The 13992-nt window shown below is 41.8% G+C and overlaps 1 protein-coding gene across 8 annotated transcripts in view; it reads left to right on the forward strand.

The window, feature by feature from the left end:
* MTOR (mechanistic target of rapamycin kinase) overlaps positions 1–13992 on the forward strand; it is a 227177-nt gene that overhangs the window by 171761 nt on the left and 41424 nt on the right. For all 8 annotated transcript variants that reach the window (XM_056543129.1, XM_056543135.1, XM_056543134.1 and 5 more), the window contains 6 exons: positions 2294–2390; positions 3540–3638; positions 10381–10503; positions 12909–13091; positions 13250–13384; positions 13469–13643. In XM_056543129.1, the coding sequence (XP_056399104.1) occupies positions 2294–2390; positions 3540–3638; positions 10381–10503; positions 12909–13091; positions 13250–13384; positions 13469–13643 (812 nt within the window). The remainder of the gene's footprint in view (positions 1–2293; positions 2391–3539; positions 3639–10380; positions 10504–12908; positions 13092–13249; positions 13385–13468; positions 13644–13992) is intronic.

Below are 13992 nucleotides of genomic sequence, written 5' to 3' on the forward strand. Positions count from 1 at the left end.
GTTTAATGTGGGTGAACAGATGAGCGTTTTCTTTTAACCTCCTCGATCATTATGTTCATAAGAAATAAATGTCGCTGTCAGAGGAGTCTGTAAGGTGACAGAGGAGTCTGGCAGCAGCTTTCTCCCCGTTCCAAAGATATGCATGCTCAGCCATACATTCATGTTCATAGTGGAATAAAAAAAAAGATAGGACCCTGTGCAAGAAGCCAATACCTGAAGTACCATGGATAGCGAACTGTTGCGTTGCTATGAATCTGGGCTCTCTAGTATTTTTTGGTCATAAAGCAAAGTATACGCCCCACTTCAGATGTAATTTGTAGCCAAACATGAGTGCAAACAGATTGTTTCACTATAATATTGCCATTGTTGCCATTAATGCACCTTTTGGCGTAAAAACCCTCGGGCAGAATATAGAATATTTGACACAGTCCTGACCTCAGTATCTGAGGAAAAGGATTTAGGAGAAATTATTCCAGAAGACTTAAAGGTAGGAAGACAATGTAATAGAGCAGCAGGAAACGCTAGCAGAATGCTTGGATGTATATAAGCATAAGGCTATCCTTCATATAAGATAGGGATAGGCATAAGGCTATCCTTCATATAAGATAGAAATAGGTATAAGGCTATCCTTCATATAAGATAGGGATAGGTATAAGGCTATCCTTCATATAAGATAGGGATAGGTATAAGGCTATGCTTCATATAAGATAGGGATAGGTATAAGGCTATCCTTCATATAAGATAGGGATAGGTATAAGGCTATGCTTCATATAAGATAGGGATAGGTATAAGGCTATCCTTCATATAAGATAGGGATAGGTATAAGGCTATCCTTCATATAAGATAGGGATAGGCATAAGGCTATCCTTCATATAAGATAGGGATAGGTATAAGGCTATCCTTCATATAAGATTGGGATAGGTAAAAGGCTATTCTTCATATAAGATAGGGATAGGTATAAGGCTATCCTTCATATAAGATAGGGATAGGCATAAGGCTATCCTTCATATAAGATAGGGATAGGTATAAGGCTATCCTTCATATAAGATTGGGATAGGTAAAAGGCTATTCTTCATATAAGATAGGGATAGGTATAAGGCTATCCTTTATATAAGATACGGATAGGTATAAGACTATCCTTCATATAAGATAGGGATAGGTATAATGCTATCCTTCATATAAGATAGAGATAGGTATAAGGCTATCCTTCATATAAGATAGGGATAGGTATAAGGCTATCCTTCATATAAGATAGGGATAGGTATAAGGCTATGCTTCATATAAGATAGGGATAGGTATAAGGCTATCCTTCATATAAGATAGGGATAGGTATAAGGCTATGCTTCATATAAGATAGGGATAGGTATAAGGCTATCCTTCATATAAGATAGGGATAGGTATAAGGCTATCCTTCATATAAGATAGGGATAGGCATAAGGCTATCCTTCATATAAGATAGGGATAGGTATAAGGCTATCCTTCATATAAGATTGGGATAGGTAAAAGGCTATTCTTCATATAAGATAGGGATAGATATAAGGCTATCCTTCGTATAAGATAGGGATATGTATAAGGCTATCCTTCATATAAGATTGGGGTAGGTAAAAGGCTATTCTTCATATAAGATAGGGATAGATAAAAGGCTATCCTTCATATAAGATTGGGATAGGTAAAAGGCTATCCTTCATATAAGATAGGGATAGGTATAAGGCTATCCCTCATATAAGATAGAGATAGGTATAAGGCTATCCTTCATATAAGATAGAGATATGCATAAGTCTATCCTTCATATAAGATTGGGATAGGTAAAAGGCTATCCTTCATATAAGATAGGTATAAGGCTATCCTTCATATAAGATAGGTATAAGGCTATCCTTCATATAAGATAGAGATAGGTATAAGGCTATCCTTCATATAAGATAGAGATAGGTATAAGGCTATCCTTCATATAACATAGGGTCAGGGACTATTGATAGGATTCAGAATATTGGGCAGACTAGATGGACCAAATGGTTCTTATCTGCCGGCACATTCTATGTTTCTATAGCATTGATGAATCTCTCCACTAAGCGGGTTTATTGGCCATAATGGGATGATCACTCTTGTGACCCCTTGAAACCACTGAGAGCCATTCTAGGTAGGAATGATCTGCAGATATCGCCTCTCCCGCTGCATTCTCTCTGTTACCAAAAAGGTCTCTAAAAAGGTGTCTAGAGATGGATGAATAAGGGAGTGATTGTGACCCGCACCGCTGATACCATCGCTCACACTGATACTTGTATTCCACCTGCAGGGTCCTCACTTTCTGGTTTGAGTACGGTCACTGGCCCGATGTGAACGAAGCTTTGGTGGAAGGGATCAAAACCATTCAGATAGACACCTGGCTGCAGGTAAGAGCAGTGGCTGTGACTAGTAGTCAGCAGTTCTGATGTCCTTCAGCCACATTGTTATGTAGATCATAGAATATGCCTCATAGCTTTGCCCAGCACCTCAATGTGTGTTTCTTAAAGGGGTACAAACTGTTCCGAATGCTGGAGCAGGCAGCTTGTGACGTCATAGCCCGCCCCCTTCACCTTGCCATGTCACGCCCCCTCAATGCAAGTCTATGGGAGGGGGCGTGACGGATGTCACGCCCCCTCCTATAGACTTGCATTGAGGGAGCGGGGCTTGACATCATGAGGGGGCGTGGCTATGACATCACGAGCGGCCGGTTCCAAACGCTGTGCAGCAGAGTACCCATGTAAAGACACCTAAAACCCAACAGGTACGCCCTGAGTCCTTAAAGGAGTATTCCTGGAAAAAAAAATGTTTTATATCAACTGCCTCCAGAAAGTCAAACAGATTTGTAAATTACTTCTATTAAAAAAAAATCTTAATCCTTCCAATAATTATTAGCTGCTGAAGTTGAATTGTTGTTTTCTGTCTGACAACAGTGCTCTCTGCTGACATCTCTGCTTGTCTCGCGAACTGCACAGAGTAGAAGAGGTTTGCTATGGGGATTTGCTTCTACTCTGGACAGTTCCCTAGACAGGTGCCATCAGAGAGCACTTAGACAGAAAAGAACAACTGAACTTCAGCAGCTCATAAGTACTGAAAGGATTAAGATTTTTTAATAGAAGTAATTTACAAATCTGTTTAACTTTCTGGAGCCAGTTGATATATATATAAAAAAAAAATCCTGGATCACCCCTTTAAGGACTCGGGAATGGGGGCGTACCTGTAGGCCGTGCGTCCTTAACTGTCACGCCCCCTCCCATAGACTTGCATTGATGGGGTGGGGCATGACGTCATGAGGGGCGGAGCTATGAGGTAACAATCTCCCGGTGCCGTCTCTAAGCATTCGGAACATTTTGTTCCAAACGCCGAGCAGCGGAATACCTTTTTAACCATTTAAAAGCCACCCCTCTTTTCCCCTTTTTCAAATAAAAAGATAATTACATAATGTACTAATAAAAGAAATAAACTACAAGCCTGGTTGGCTGAACTAGATAATACAATGTAGCATTTTGACCTTTTCATTGTATTTTTGATGCTCACAGGTGATTCCACAGCTCATTGCAAGAATAGACACCCCGAGACCCCTGGTGGGGCGCCTCATCCACCAGCTGCTCACCGACATTGGGCGATATCATCCACAGGTAATCCCGCCATCACCTCTACAGTTTACCTATAAGGTAATGTAGGTGGCGATATAGAGATTTGTCTTCTTTTAGGTATCATTCGTGCAGCAATTCCTCACCATTTTCCAGATCGCCGAGTGATCACATGATCGCCAGGATGGGAAGCTGGAAGTGTCATGGCTGACTGCTTAACCATATACTGTACATTGATTGCTCTGTATATGTCAATCAGGAAGGCAGGGTTGGTAATAAAGGGTCTCTGCCGTCTCCCTGGATAGTTCAGCTTTACACCATCACTAAAAAAAAATTATTACACTTCCAAATTAGCTAATTCCAAACCAAGGCAACTACCAAAAATGTAGCTAAAATGATAAAGCTTTATTGAAAATTACCTTAAAACCCTATCACCTACATCATTTATAGATACAATACAAGAATCGGTAAGTATACAACATTGGGAATCTCACAATTAGAGATCTTCCTATGGGTCAATCCCACAAATTCCTGACGTGTTTCCCTGTATATCAAATAGTACTACGGTTCATCAGGGGATTTGACAGTGTATATGTGGAGATTTAGATGTACCTGTACATAAGATTATTCCATTTTATATATAATATCTATAATAACATAAGATTATTCAATTTAAGAGATAATGGGGGAGATTTATCAAAACCTGTCCAGAGGAAAAGTTGCTGAGTTGCCCATAGCAACCAATCAGATCGCTGCTTTCATTTTTCAGAGGCCTTTTCAGAAATGAAAGAAGCGATCTGATTGGTTGCTATGGGCAACTCAGCAACTTCTCTTCTAGGCAGGTTTTGATAAATCTTCCCCAATATCTATAAAATGGAATAATGTTATGTATAGGTACATATAAATGTCCACATAAACACTGTCAAATCCCCTGATGAACCGTAGTACTATTTGATATACAGGGAAACACGTCAGGAATTTGTGGGATTGACCCATAGGAAGATCTCTAATTGTGAGATTCCCATTGTTATATACTTACCGATTCTTGTATTGTATCTATAAATGTTGTATGTCACAGGGTTTTAAAGGGGTACTACACTGGAAAAAATTTTTTTTAAATCAACTGATGCCAGAAAGTTAAACAGATTTGTAAATTACTTCTATAAAATCTTAATCCTTCCAGTACGTATTAGCTGCTGATATGATCCACAGGAAGTTCTTTTCGTTTTGAATTTCCTCTCTGTCTGACCACAGTGCTCTCTGCTGACACCTCTGTACATTTTGGGAACTGTCCAGAGTAGGAGCAAATCCCCATAGAAAACCTATCCTTCTCTGGACAGTTCCCAAAATGGACAGAGGTGTCAGCAGAGAGCACTGTGTACAGGCAGAAAGGAAATTAAAAAAAATAAGAACTTCCTGTGGATCATCTGAAGTTTTTAGCGGTACCATTTTTGTATTGATCAGACTTTTTCATCGCTTTTTATTCATTTTTTCATGATACAAAAAGTGACAAAAAATATACTATTTTGGAATTTTTTTGTGCATACGCCATTGACCATGCAGCGATACCACATATGTTTATTTTTATTTGCACTTTTTTTTATGGTAAAAGGGGGGGTGATTCAAACTTTTATTAAGGAAGGGGTTAAATTATCTTTATTAACTTTTTTTTTTCTTTTCACTTTCTTTTTTTGCAGTGTTATAGCTCCCATAGGGACCTATAACACTGCACACACTGATCTTTTACATTGATCAATGGTTTCTCTTAGCAAACCATTGATCAATGATTCTGCCGCTTGACTGCTCACCCTGGATCTCAGGCACTGAGCAGTCATTTGGCGATCGGACACCAGGAGGCAGGTAAGGGGACCCTCCTGCTGTCCTACAGCTGTTCGGGATGCCGCGATTTCACCGCAGGGGTAGTTTAGTTTCACTTTAGACGCGGCGATCAACTTTGAACGCCGTGTCTAAAGGGTTAATAGTGCGCGGCACCGCATTAAATGCCGCGCGCTATTAGCCAAGCCTCTGGACACATCCTGAGACAGACAGGTGTCAGCAGAGAGCACTGTTGTCAGACAAAAAAGAACAACTATACTTCAACAGCTGATAAGTACTGGTAGGATTAAGATTTTTTTAATAGAAGTAATTTACAAATCTGTGTACCTTTCTGGAGCCAGTTAATATGAAAAAAAAAATGTTTTTTTTTACTGGAATACCCCTTTAAAATGTATTCATGTAAATGGCTTACCTTATTATTCATGAATGGAACTGATCTGGCAGAGCAAGTGCTGCTGTGGCTCCTAGAGTAAGGAATCTACAAATGACTAAATAGGACAATGTGATATATGGACCCCTCCCCGACATAACAGCCATTTTCCTCTGAACGGGACAAGATTGAAACTGTTTTTTTTTCTCCTATCCTCATATCTATTAATTGACCGCAAAGAATATAAAAAAAAGGGTAAAAAATTGCTATAGTAGTAAAGGGTATGAACAGTGGCTTAAAGGGGTACTCTGCTGGAAAACTTTTTTTTTTTTTTTTAATCAACTGGTGCCGGAAAGTTAAACGGATTTGTAAATCACTTCTATTAAAAATATTTACCCTTCCAGTACTTTCTAGCAGCTGTATGCAACAGAGGAAATGATTTTCTTTTTAAATTTTTTGTCTTGTCCACAGTGCTCTCTGCTGACGCCTCTGTCCGTATCAGGAACTGTCCAGAGCAGCATAGGTTTGCTATCGGGATTTCTTCCTGCTCTGGACAGTTCCTGATGCGGGTATCAGGTGTCAGCAGAGAGCACTGTGGACAAGACAAAAAAGAAAATTATTTCCTCTGTAGCATACAGCTGCTAAAAAGTACTGGAAGGATTAAGATTTTTTAACAGAAGTAATTTACAAATCTGTTTAACTTTCTGGCACCAGTTGATTTAAAAAAAAAATAAAACATTTCCACCGGAGTACCCCTTTAAATGGAACTTATCAACTTGAAATCGCATGTTATAGAGCAAGATGATGTACAGACTGATATACATGTGTGTTTATTCATCTAAACCTCCACTCCTCCTTAGGAGTCCAGTGGGTGGTCTTATCCAGTGATTAACAGCTTTCCCTGCTGGTCAGACCTAGTGGGTAAGGCAGTGTCACCCAACCAGTGTGCCTCCAGCTGTTGCAAAACCAACTACCATCATCCCCGGACAGCTTTTGGCTGTCCGGGCATACTGGGAGTTGTAGTTTTGCAACAGCTGGAGGCCCACAGTTTGGAGACCACTGCACTATGCTTTACCGCTTGCTTTCGCTACAGCCAACAGCTGTCCAGGCATGCTGGGAATTGTAATTTTGCAACAGCTGGAGGCCCACAGTTTGAAGACTACTGCTCTATGCATTGTTGCTTGCACTCGCTACAGCCAACGGCTGTCCGGGCATGCTGGGAGTTGTAGTTGTACAACAGCTGGAGGCACCCTGGTTGAAAAACACTGGGATAAGGTAATAAATGCTTTTTAGGTTTGAATACCCCTTTACGGCACTGTTCATACCTTTAGCAGTTTTTCAGTATGTTTGCTTGCAGTCAATGAATAGAAACTATAAAAAGAGGATTATTTCTGTGTGTGATGCTGTTCCCATTGACTTAGATTTCTCCAGGATGAATTTAGTCGCTGGCAGGTTAATTGTTATCCGGGGGAATCAGACAGACATTTACTTTTGCCCGGGACGAGTGACAACAAATCAGCCTTGGAAAACACCATGAAATTGGATATTTTCCTCCAGGAGAGGCGCAGGGCTCCTGGAATGAAATGTTTGTAGTTATAAGAATTGTCATAGTGATCAGTAAGAATGAGACAGATCGGGAATCGCTGTTTTATTTTATAAAAGCTTCTCTGGGATCGGTATCATTTGCTTCTTATTACTGGAACAATGGACAATGGAGCTGTGATTCCCCGGACGCCTCGCAGATCGCTGCCGATAACGTGGACTCCGTCTGAGTACTTCAGCATATATTGATATTGGCGGATTATGGAGGCTCCTATAATATTTCTGGCTGTCTGAATTTTACTCTGGACAAGTTACAAAGACCAGTGCAGAGATACCAGCAAAATGAAGTCAACAATGAGACTGCATTCAGCCTATAGTAGGCTCATATATATCCAAGTAAATGTATAGCTTACATAAAGAATTTACCACTGTACACATCCATCACTGATCCTGAGTTATATCCTGTATTATACTCCAGAGCTGTACTCACTATTCTGCTGGTGGGGTCACTGTGTACATACATTACATTACTTATCCTGTACTGATCCTGAGTTATATCCTGTATTATACTCCAGAGCTGTACTCACTATTCTTCTGGTGAGGTCACTGTGTACATACATTACATTACTTATCCTGTACTGACCCTGAGTTATATCCTGTATTATACTCCAGAGCTGTACTCACTATTCTGCTGGAGAGGTCACTGTGTACATTATATTACATTACTTATCCTGTACTGATCCTGAGTTATATCCTGTATTATACTCCAGAGCTGTACTCACTATTCTGCTGGAGAGGTCACTGTGTACATACATTACATTACTTATCCTGTACTGATCCTGAGTTATATCCTGTATTATACTCCAGAGCTGTACTCACTATTCTGCTGGTGAGGTCACTGTGTACATACATTACATTACTTATCCTGTACTGATCCTGAGTTATATCCTGTATTATACCGCAGAGCTGTACTCACTATTCTGCTGGTGAGGTCACTGTGTACATACATTACATTACTTATCCTGTACTGATCCTGAGTTATATCCTGTATTATGCTCCAGAGCTGTACTCACTATTCTGCTGGTGAGGTCACTGTGTACATACATTACATTACTTATCCTGTACTGATCCTGAGTTATATCCTGTATTATACTCCAGAGCTGTACTCACTATTCTGCTGGTGAGGTCACTGTGTACATACATTACTTATCCTGTACTGATCCTGAGTTATATCCTGTATTATACTCCAGAGCTGTACTCACTATTCTGCTGGTGAGGTCACTGTGTATATACATTACATTACTTATCCTGTACTGATCCTGAGTTATATACTGTATTATACTCCAGAGCTGTACTCATTATTCTGCTGGTGGGGTCACTGTGTACATACATTACATTACTTATCCTGTACTGATCCTGAGTTATATCCTGTATTATACTCCAGAGCTGTACTCACTATTCTGCTGGTGAGGTCACTGTGTACATACATTACATTACTTATCCTGTACTGATCCTGAGTTATATCCTGTATTATGCTCCAGAGCTGTACTCACTATTCTGCTGGTGAGGTCACTGTGTACATACATTACATTACTTATCCTGTACTGATCCTGAGTTATATCCTGTATTATGCTCCAGAGCTGTACTCACTATTCTGCTGGTGAGGTCACTGTGTACATACATTACATTACTTATCCTGTACTGATCCTGAGTTATATCCTGTATTATACTCCAGAGCTGCACTCACTATTCTGCTGGTGGGGGTCACTGTGTACATACATTACATTACTTATCCTGTACTGATCCTGAGTTATATCCTGTATTATACTCCAGAGCTGTACTCACTTTTCTGCTGGTGAGGTCACTGTGTACATACATTACTTATCCTGTACTGATCCTGAGTTATATCCTGTATTATACTCCAGAGCTGTACTCACTATTCTGCTGGTGAGGTCACTGTGTACATACATTACATTACTTATCCTGTACTGATCCTGTGTTATATCCTGTATTATACTCCAGAGCTGTACTCACTATTCTGCTGGTGGGGTCACTGTGTACATACATTACATTACTTATCCTGTACTGATCCTGAGTTATATCCTGTATTATACTCCAGAGCTGCACTCACTATTCTGCTGGTGGGATCACTGTGTACATACATTACATTACTTATCCTGTACTGATCCTGAGTTATATCCTGTATTATACCCCAGAGCTGTACTCACTATTCTGCTGGTGAGGTCACTGTGTACATACATTACATTACTTATCCTGTACTGATCCTGAGTTATATCCTGTATTATACTCCAGAGCTGTACTCACTATTCTGCTGGTGAGGTCACTGTGTACATACATTACATTACTTATCCTGTACTGATCCTGAGTTATATCCTGTATTATACTCCAGAGCTGTACTCACTATTCTGCTGGTGAGGTCACTGTGTACATACATTACATTACTTATCCTGTACTGATCCTGATGCTGTATTATACTCCAGAGCTGCACTCACTATTCTGCTGGTGGGGTCACTGTGTACATACATTACTATTCTCTTAGTGGGGTCGCTGTGTATATACATTACGCATCCTGTACTGATTTGGGAGGCATAAGATCCTGTATAGTTGGGGTGTTTGCCTTTAGGGACATGATAATTCTGTATTTACAGGCAGGTGCTGATGACATCCTTGTACATTTCTGTTCACCATCCGCTACATGCTAAATGCAAATTTCTTGTCATTAGTCGAATAATTAGTCTAATTTGAGCCGCGTCACTTCTAAGTTAGTTTCACCCCATTTGCTCTTGTTTTTCTCGGGCTCAGTAGTTGGGCCTCACCTCATCCATGTGCTGTTGAATCATTGCCCCCGGGACTCTGATTAGAGGGGCAAATTATCATTCCTTCCTATAACTACTTCCACTTAGTTTAGTACAAGGACTGCACATGTGACCTATGAACTGTGCCAGAGAGGGGGAAGCAAGTGTGGGTGGTATGACTGTTCTCTTGTATTAACATGTTCTTTTTGCTTCACCCCCACAGGCTCTCATTTACCCCCTGACTGTCGCCTCGAAATCTACAACCACAGCACGCCACAACGCCGCAAACAAGATCCTGAAGAACATGTGCGAACATAGTAACACCTTGGTACAGCAAGCCATGATGGTAGGTGACCCTCATGAAATGGGCATTCTACACAGATAGGGGTGGAGGGGCATGTTTCAAGGGGAGCTGTCCTTAAAGGGGCACTTTCATTTGCAAAAACTTTTTATATATTGTAGATTTTACCATTATATGTATTTTTGTAATATACATAATTTGTATAATTTTGACTGGAAAAATGCTGTCCCTACAGATATTGCCTATGTGTCTCTGTACTGAGGCAAAATACAGGAAGTGTGGGTGGGACAAGAAGGGTTCTGTACACTGAGGATAAGCAGGGCTCTGTACACTGAGGATAAGCAGGGCTCTGTACACTGAGGACAAGCTGAGCTCTGTACACTGAGGACAAGCGGGGCTCTGTACACTGAGGACAAGCAGGGCTCTGTACATTGAGGACAAGCAGGGCTCTGTACACTGAGGATAAGCAGGGCTCTGTACACTGAGGAAAAGCAGAGCTCTGTACACTGAGGATAAGCAGGGCTCTGTACACTCAGGACAATCGGGGCTCTGTACACTGAGGACAATCGGGGCTCTGTACACTGAGGACAATCGGGGCTCTGTACACTGAGGACAATCGGGGCTCTGTACACTGAGGACAAGCGGGGCTCTGTACACTGAGGACAAGAGGGGCTCTGTACACTGAGGACAAGCGGGGCTCTGTACACTGAGGACAAGCGGGGCTCTGTACACTGAGGACAAGCGGGGCTCTGTACACTGAGGACAAGCAGGGCTCTGTACACTGAGGACAAGCGGGGCTCTGTACACTGAGGACAAGCGGGGCTCTGTACACTGATGCTCTATAACACGCTCCCGGCGTAGCAGGATGATTAACAACAGATCCCTGCTTACCCCGCCATCACTTCCTGTATTCGGTCTCTTCACACAGACATTAGCTGCAGGGACAGGACAGCCTATTTTCACTCCAAAAAATACACATCTTTGAACCAATGTTTATTACAAACCTTCACACAATGTTATTATCTGCAATATATAGAAAGTTTTTGCAAATGTCAGATACACTTTAGAGGGAACTTGCCATGTAGATAATTCTATCCAGCGTTGTAACATACTGACTAGACCTCACCTTAGGGTTTAAGAATAACATTAAGAAATTCTACACAGTGTGAACCCAGCCTTAGAGATAATGTAAGTTATTTATAAAGCAGAAAGAAACATAAAGGGGAATGTGGGAACTTGTGCAACTTAAAAATAAAATAAAAAAATACTTAACAAATGTATTGTGTTCAAAGCTCCTGTGCAGAACTGTTTGTCTCCATGGTTACAGACTACTAAGAAAACACTTTGTAGTCTGCTCCTGTAGTCCATTAACCCATGACTGCACTCAGGTTGGGAATTCTTTTGCACATATGCTTCAAGAAAATGATGGGTCAAGGGGTTATCCAGGGAATATAACTTATCCCCTACCTGCAAGACTGGTCACTGGTGTGATGGCATGCTCCGCCAATCACCGGATGAGGGAGGACATTGCTGTGACTGATGATTGGTGGATGAGCCGCCACTCCTGAAACCCGTTGGTCTCGGAAGGTGGGAGCCTGAGGTAGGAGATGACCCCGTTCAGGGATACCTAGTGTCACTTACCTTTTTTTAAAGAGTACCTCTCATGATCTGGTTAAATGTTATAAACCTCCCAGGTCACTGCCCCCATCATGATAAGCCACCCCCTGCCTTTATTTTTATTATTTTTTAGTTTTCTACCTTGATTTTGCTCTGTATTTTCTGCTCAGTCTCAGTCAGATTCACAGACTGGGAAGGGGCGTTCCCCAGCAGGCGTGACATCATCTGAAGCCATACAGGGGAGAACTTCCTCCCTCACTCTACTACACACAGACCAGAGCAGTTCAGTGTGAGATGAGCTATGATTGGCTAAGGCTGCACACACACACACCCTCAACACTCCAGACTGCATTTCCTGATTTTGAACTTCTGCCAGGCCAGCAGGAGTTCTAAGTCTGTGCAAAAGATGAAGGGAAATGTGCTCTGGACAAGTAGGGAGACACCTAGTGGCAGCTTTTTTAAACACAAATTAAACATAGAAAACTTTTTTTTAAACAAAGTATGTTAGAAAGATTTTTTATTTACCAAAAGGAGTGCAATAGCAAAAAATTTTTTAATGAGAGTGCCCATTTAATATGTGAATAGAATGCTCCCGCACCTTTACATAGCTATATCCCTTGTGTTTTTTCTACAGTCATGGTTCAGATCTTGACGCGTTTCGAGCGCATGCGGTCGAAACGCGCCAAGATTTGAACCATGACTGTGAAAAATAGTGTGCTGTTCACTTACCATTTTATGGAATGAAGCCTCATCAACTGAACCACGCTGGATTGATCATCATCTTTTCATTTACCTTTATTTAACCCCTTCTTGTTATGTGTTTCTGGCACCAGGTTAGCGAGGAGCTGATCAGAGTTGCCATCCTCTGGCACGAGATGTGGCACGAGGGTCTGGAGGAGGCGTCTCGTCTGTACTTTGGAGAGAGGAATGTGAAAGGCATGTTCGCCGTGCTGGATCCTCTTCACGCCATGATGGAGAGGGGACCCCAGACGCTGAAGGAGACTTCTTTCAATCAGGTGCGTTTCCGATCACCCCCTACATTGAACTTCTCACCTCAGATTAACGTCAGGGAGGGAGATTGATAGGTGGCACCTAGTGGAAAATCTTACGCCTTAACTTGTCTGATGTCTTGTTTGTTCTGTGTTTGTCACCGTCATCTCTTCCTACCCTCAAGGCTTATGGTAGAGATCTAATGGAGGCTCAGGACTGGTGTCGAAAGTACATGAAATCTGGGAATGTGAAGGACCTGACACAGGCGTGGGACCTGTATTACCACGTCTTCAGACGCATCTCCAAGCAGCTGCCTCAGGTAAGTGGATGTAAAACTCGCCTTGCCTTCTTCTTTTTACTAAGATTTTTGGGGCTTTATCTTGTTCTTACCTTTGTGTTTTAGCTCACTTCCTTGGAGCTCCAGTATGTGTCTCCCAAACTGCTAATGTGTCGAGACTTGGAATTGGCTGTGCCAGGGACGTATGACCCCAATCAACCAATAATACGCATCCAGTCGATTGCGCCGTCACTTCAGGTCATCACCTCCAAGCAGAGGCCACGAAAGCTTACACTAATGGGTGCGTCTTCTCTGCTCATGTCTTTATTGTGTAGCTCTAACTTTGGATGAAATGGAGTGTATATCAGGCCACATAAATGGTAGGTGGTCGGCCAGTCCTGCTGAAATCAGTGGGTTTGGACAACTTTTTTCTAATTTGTATGGGCAGCTTTAAAGGGTTACTGCGCTCCCCAGTGTCCGGTACTCAATGTTCCGAACACTGGGTGCGGGCTTCCGTGTTCACGCCCGAGCCCTCGTGACAACACACCCCGCCCCCTCAATGAAAGTCTATGGGAAGGGGGCGTGACGGCTGTCACATCCCCTCCCATAAACTTGCATTGAGGGGGCGGGACGTGACGTCACGAGGGGAC

This window comes from Hyla sarda, chromosome 10, assembly GCF_029499605.1.
Source record: "Hyla sarda isolate aHylSar1 chromosome 10, aHylSar1.hap1, whole genome shotgun sequence".
Classification (NCBI taxonomy): domain Eukaryota; kingdom Metazoa; phylum Chordata; class Amphibia; order Anura; family Hylidae; genus Hyla; species Hyla sarda.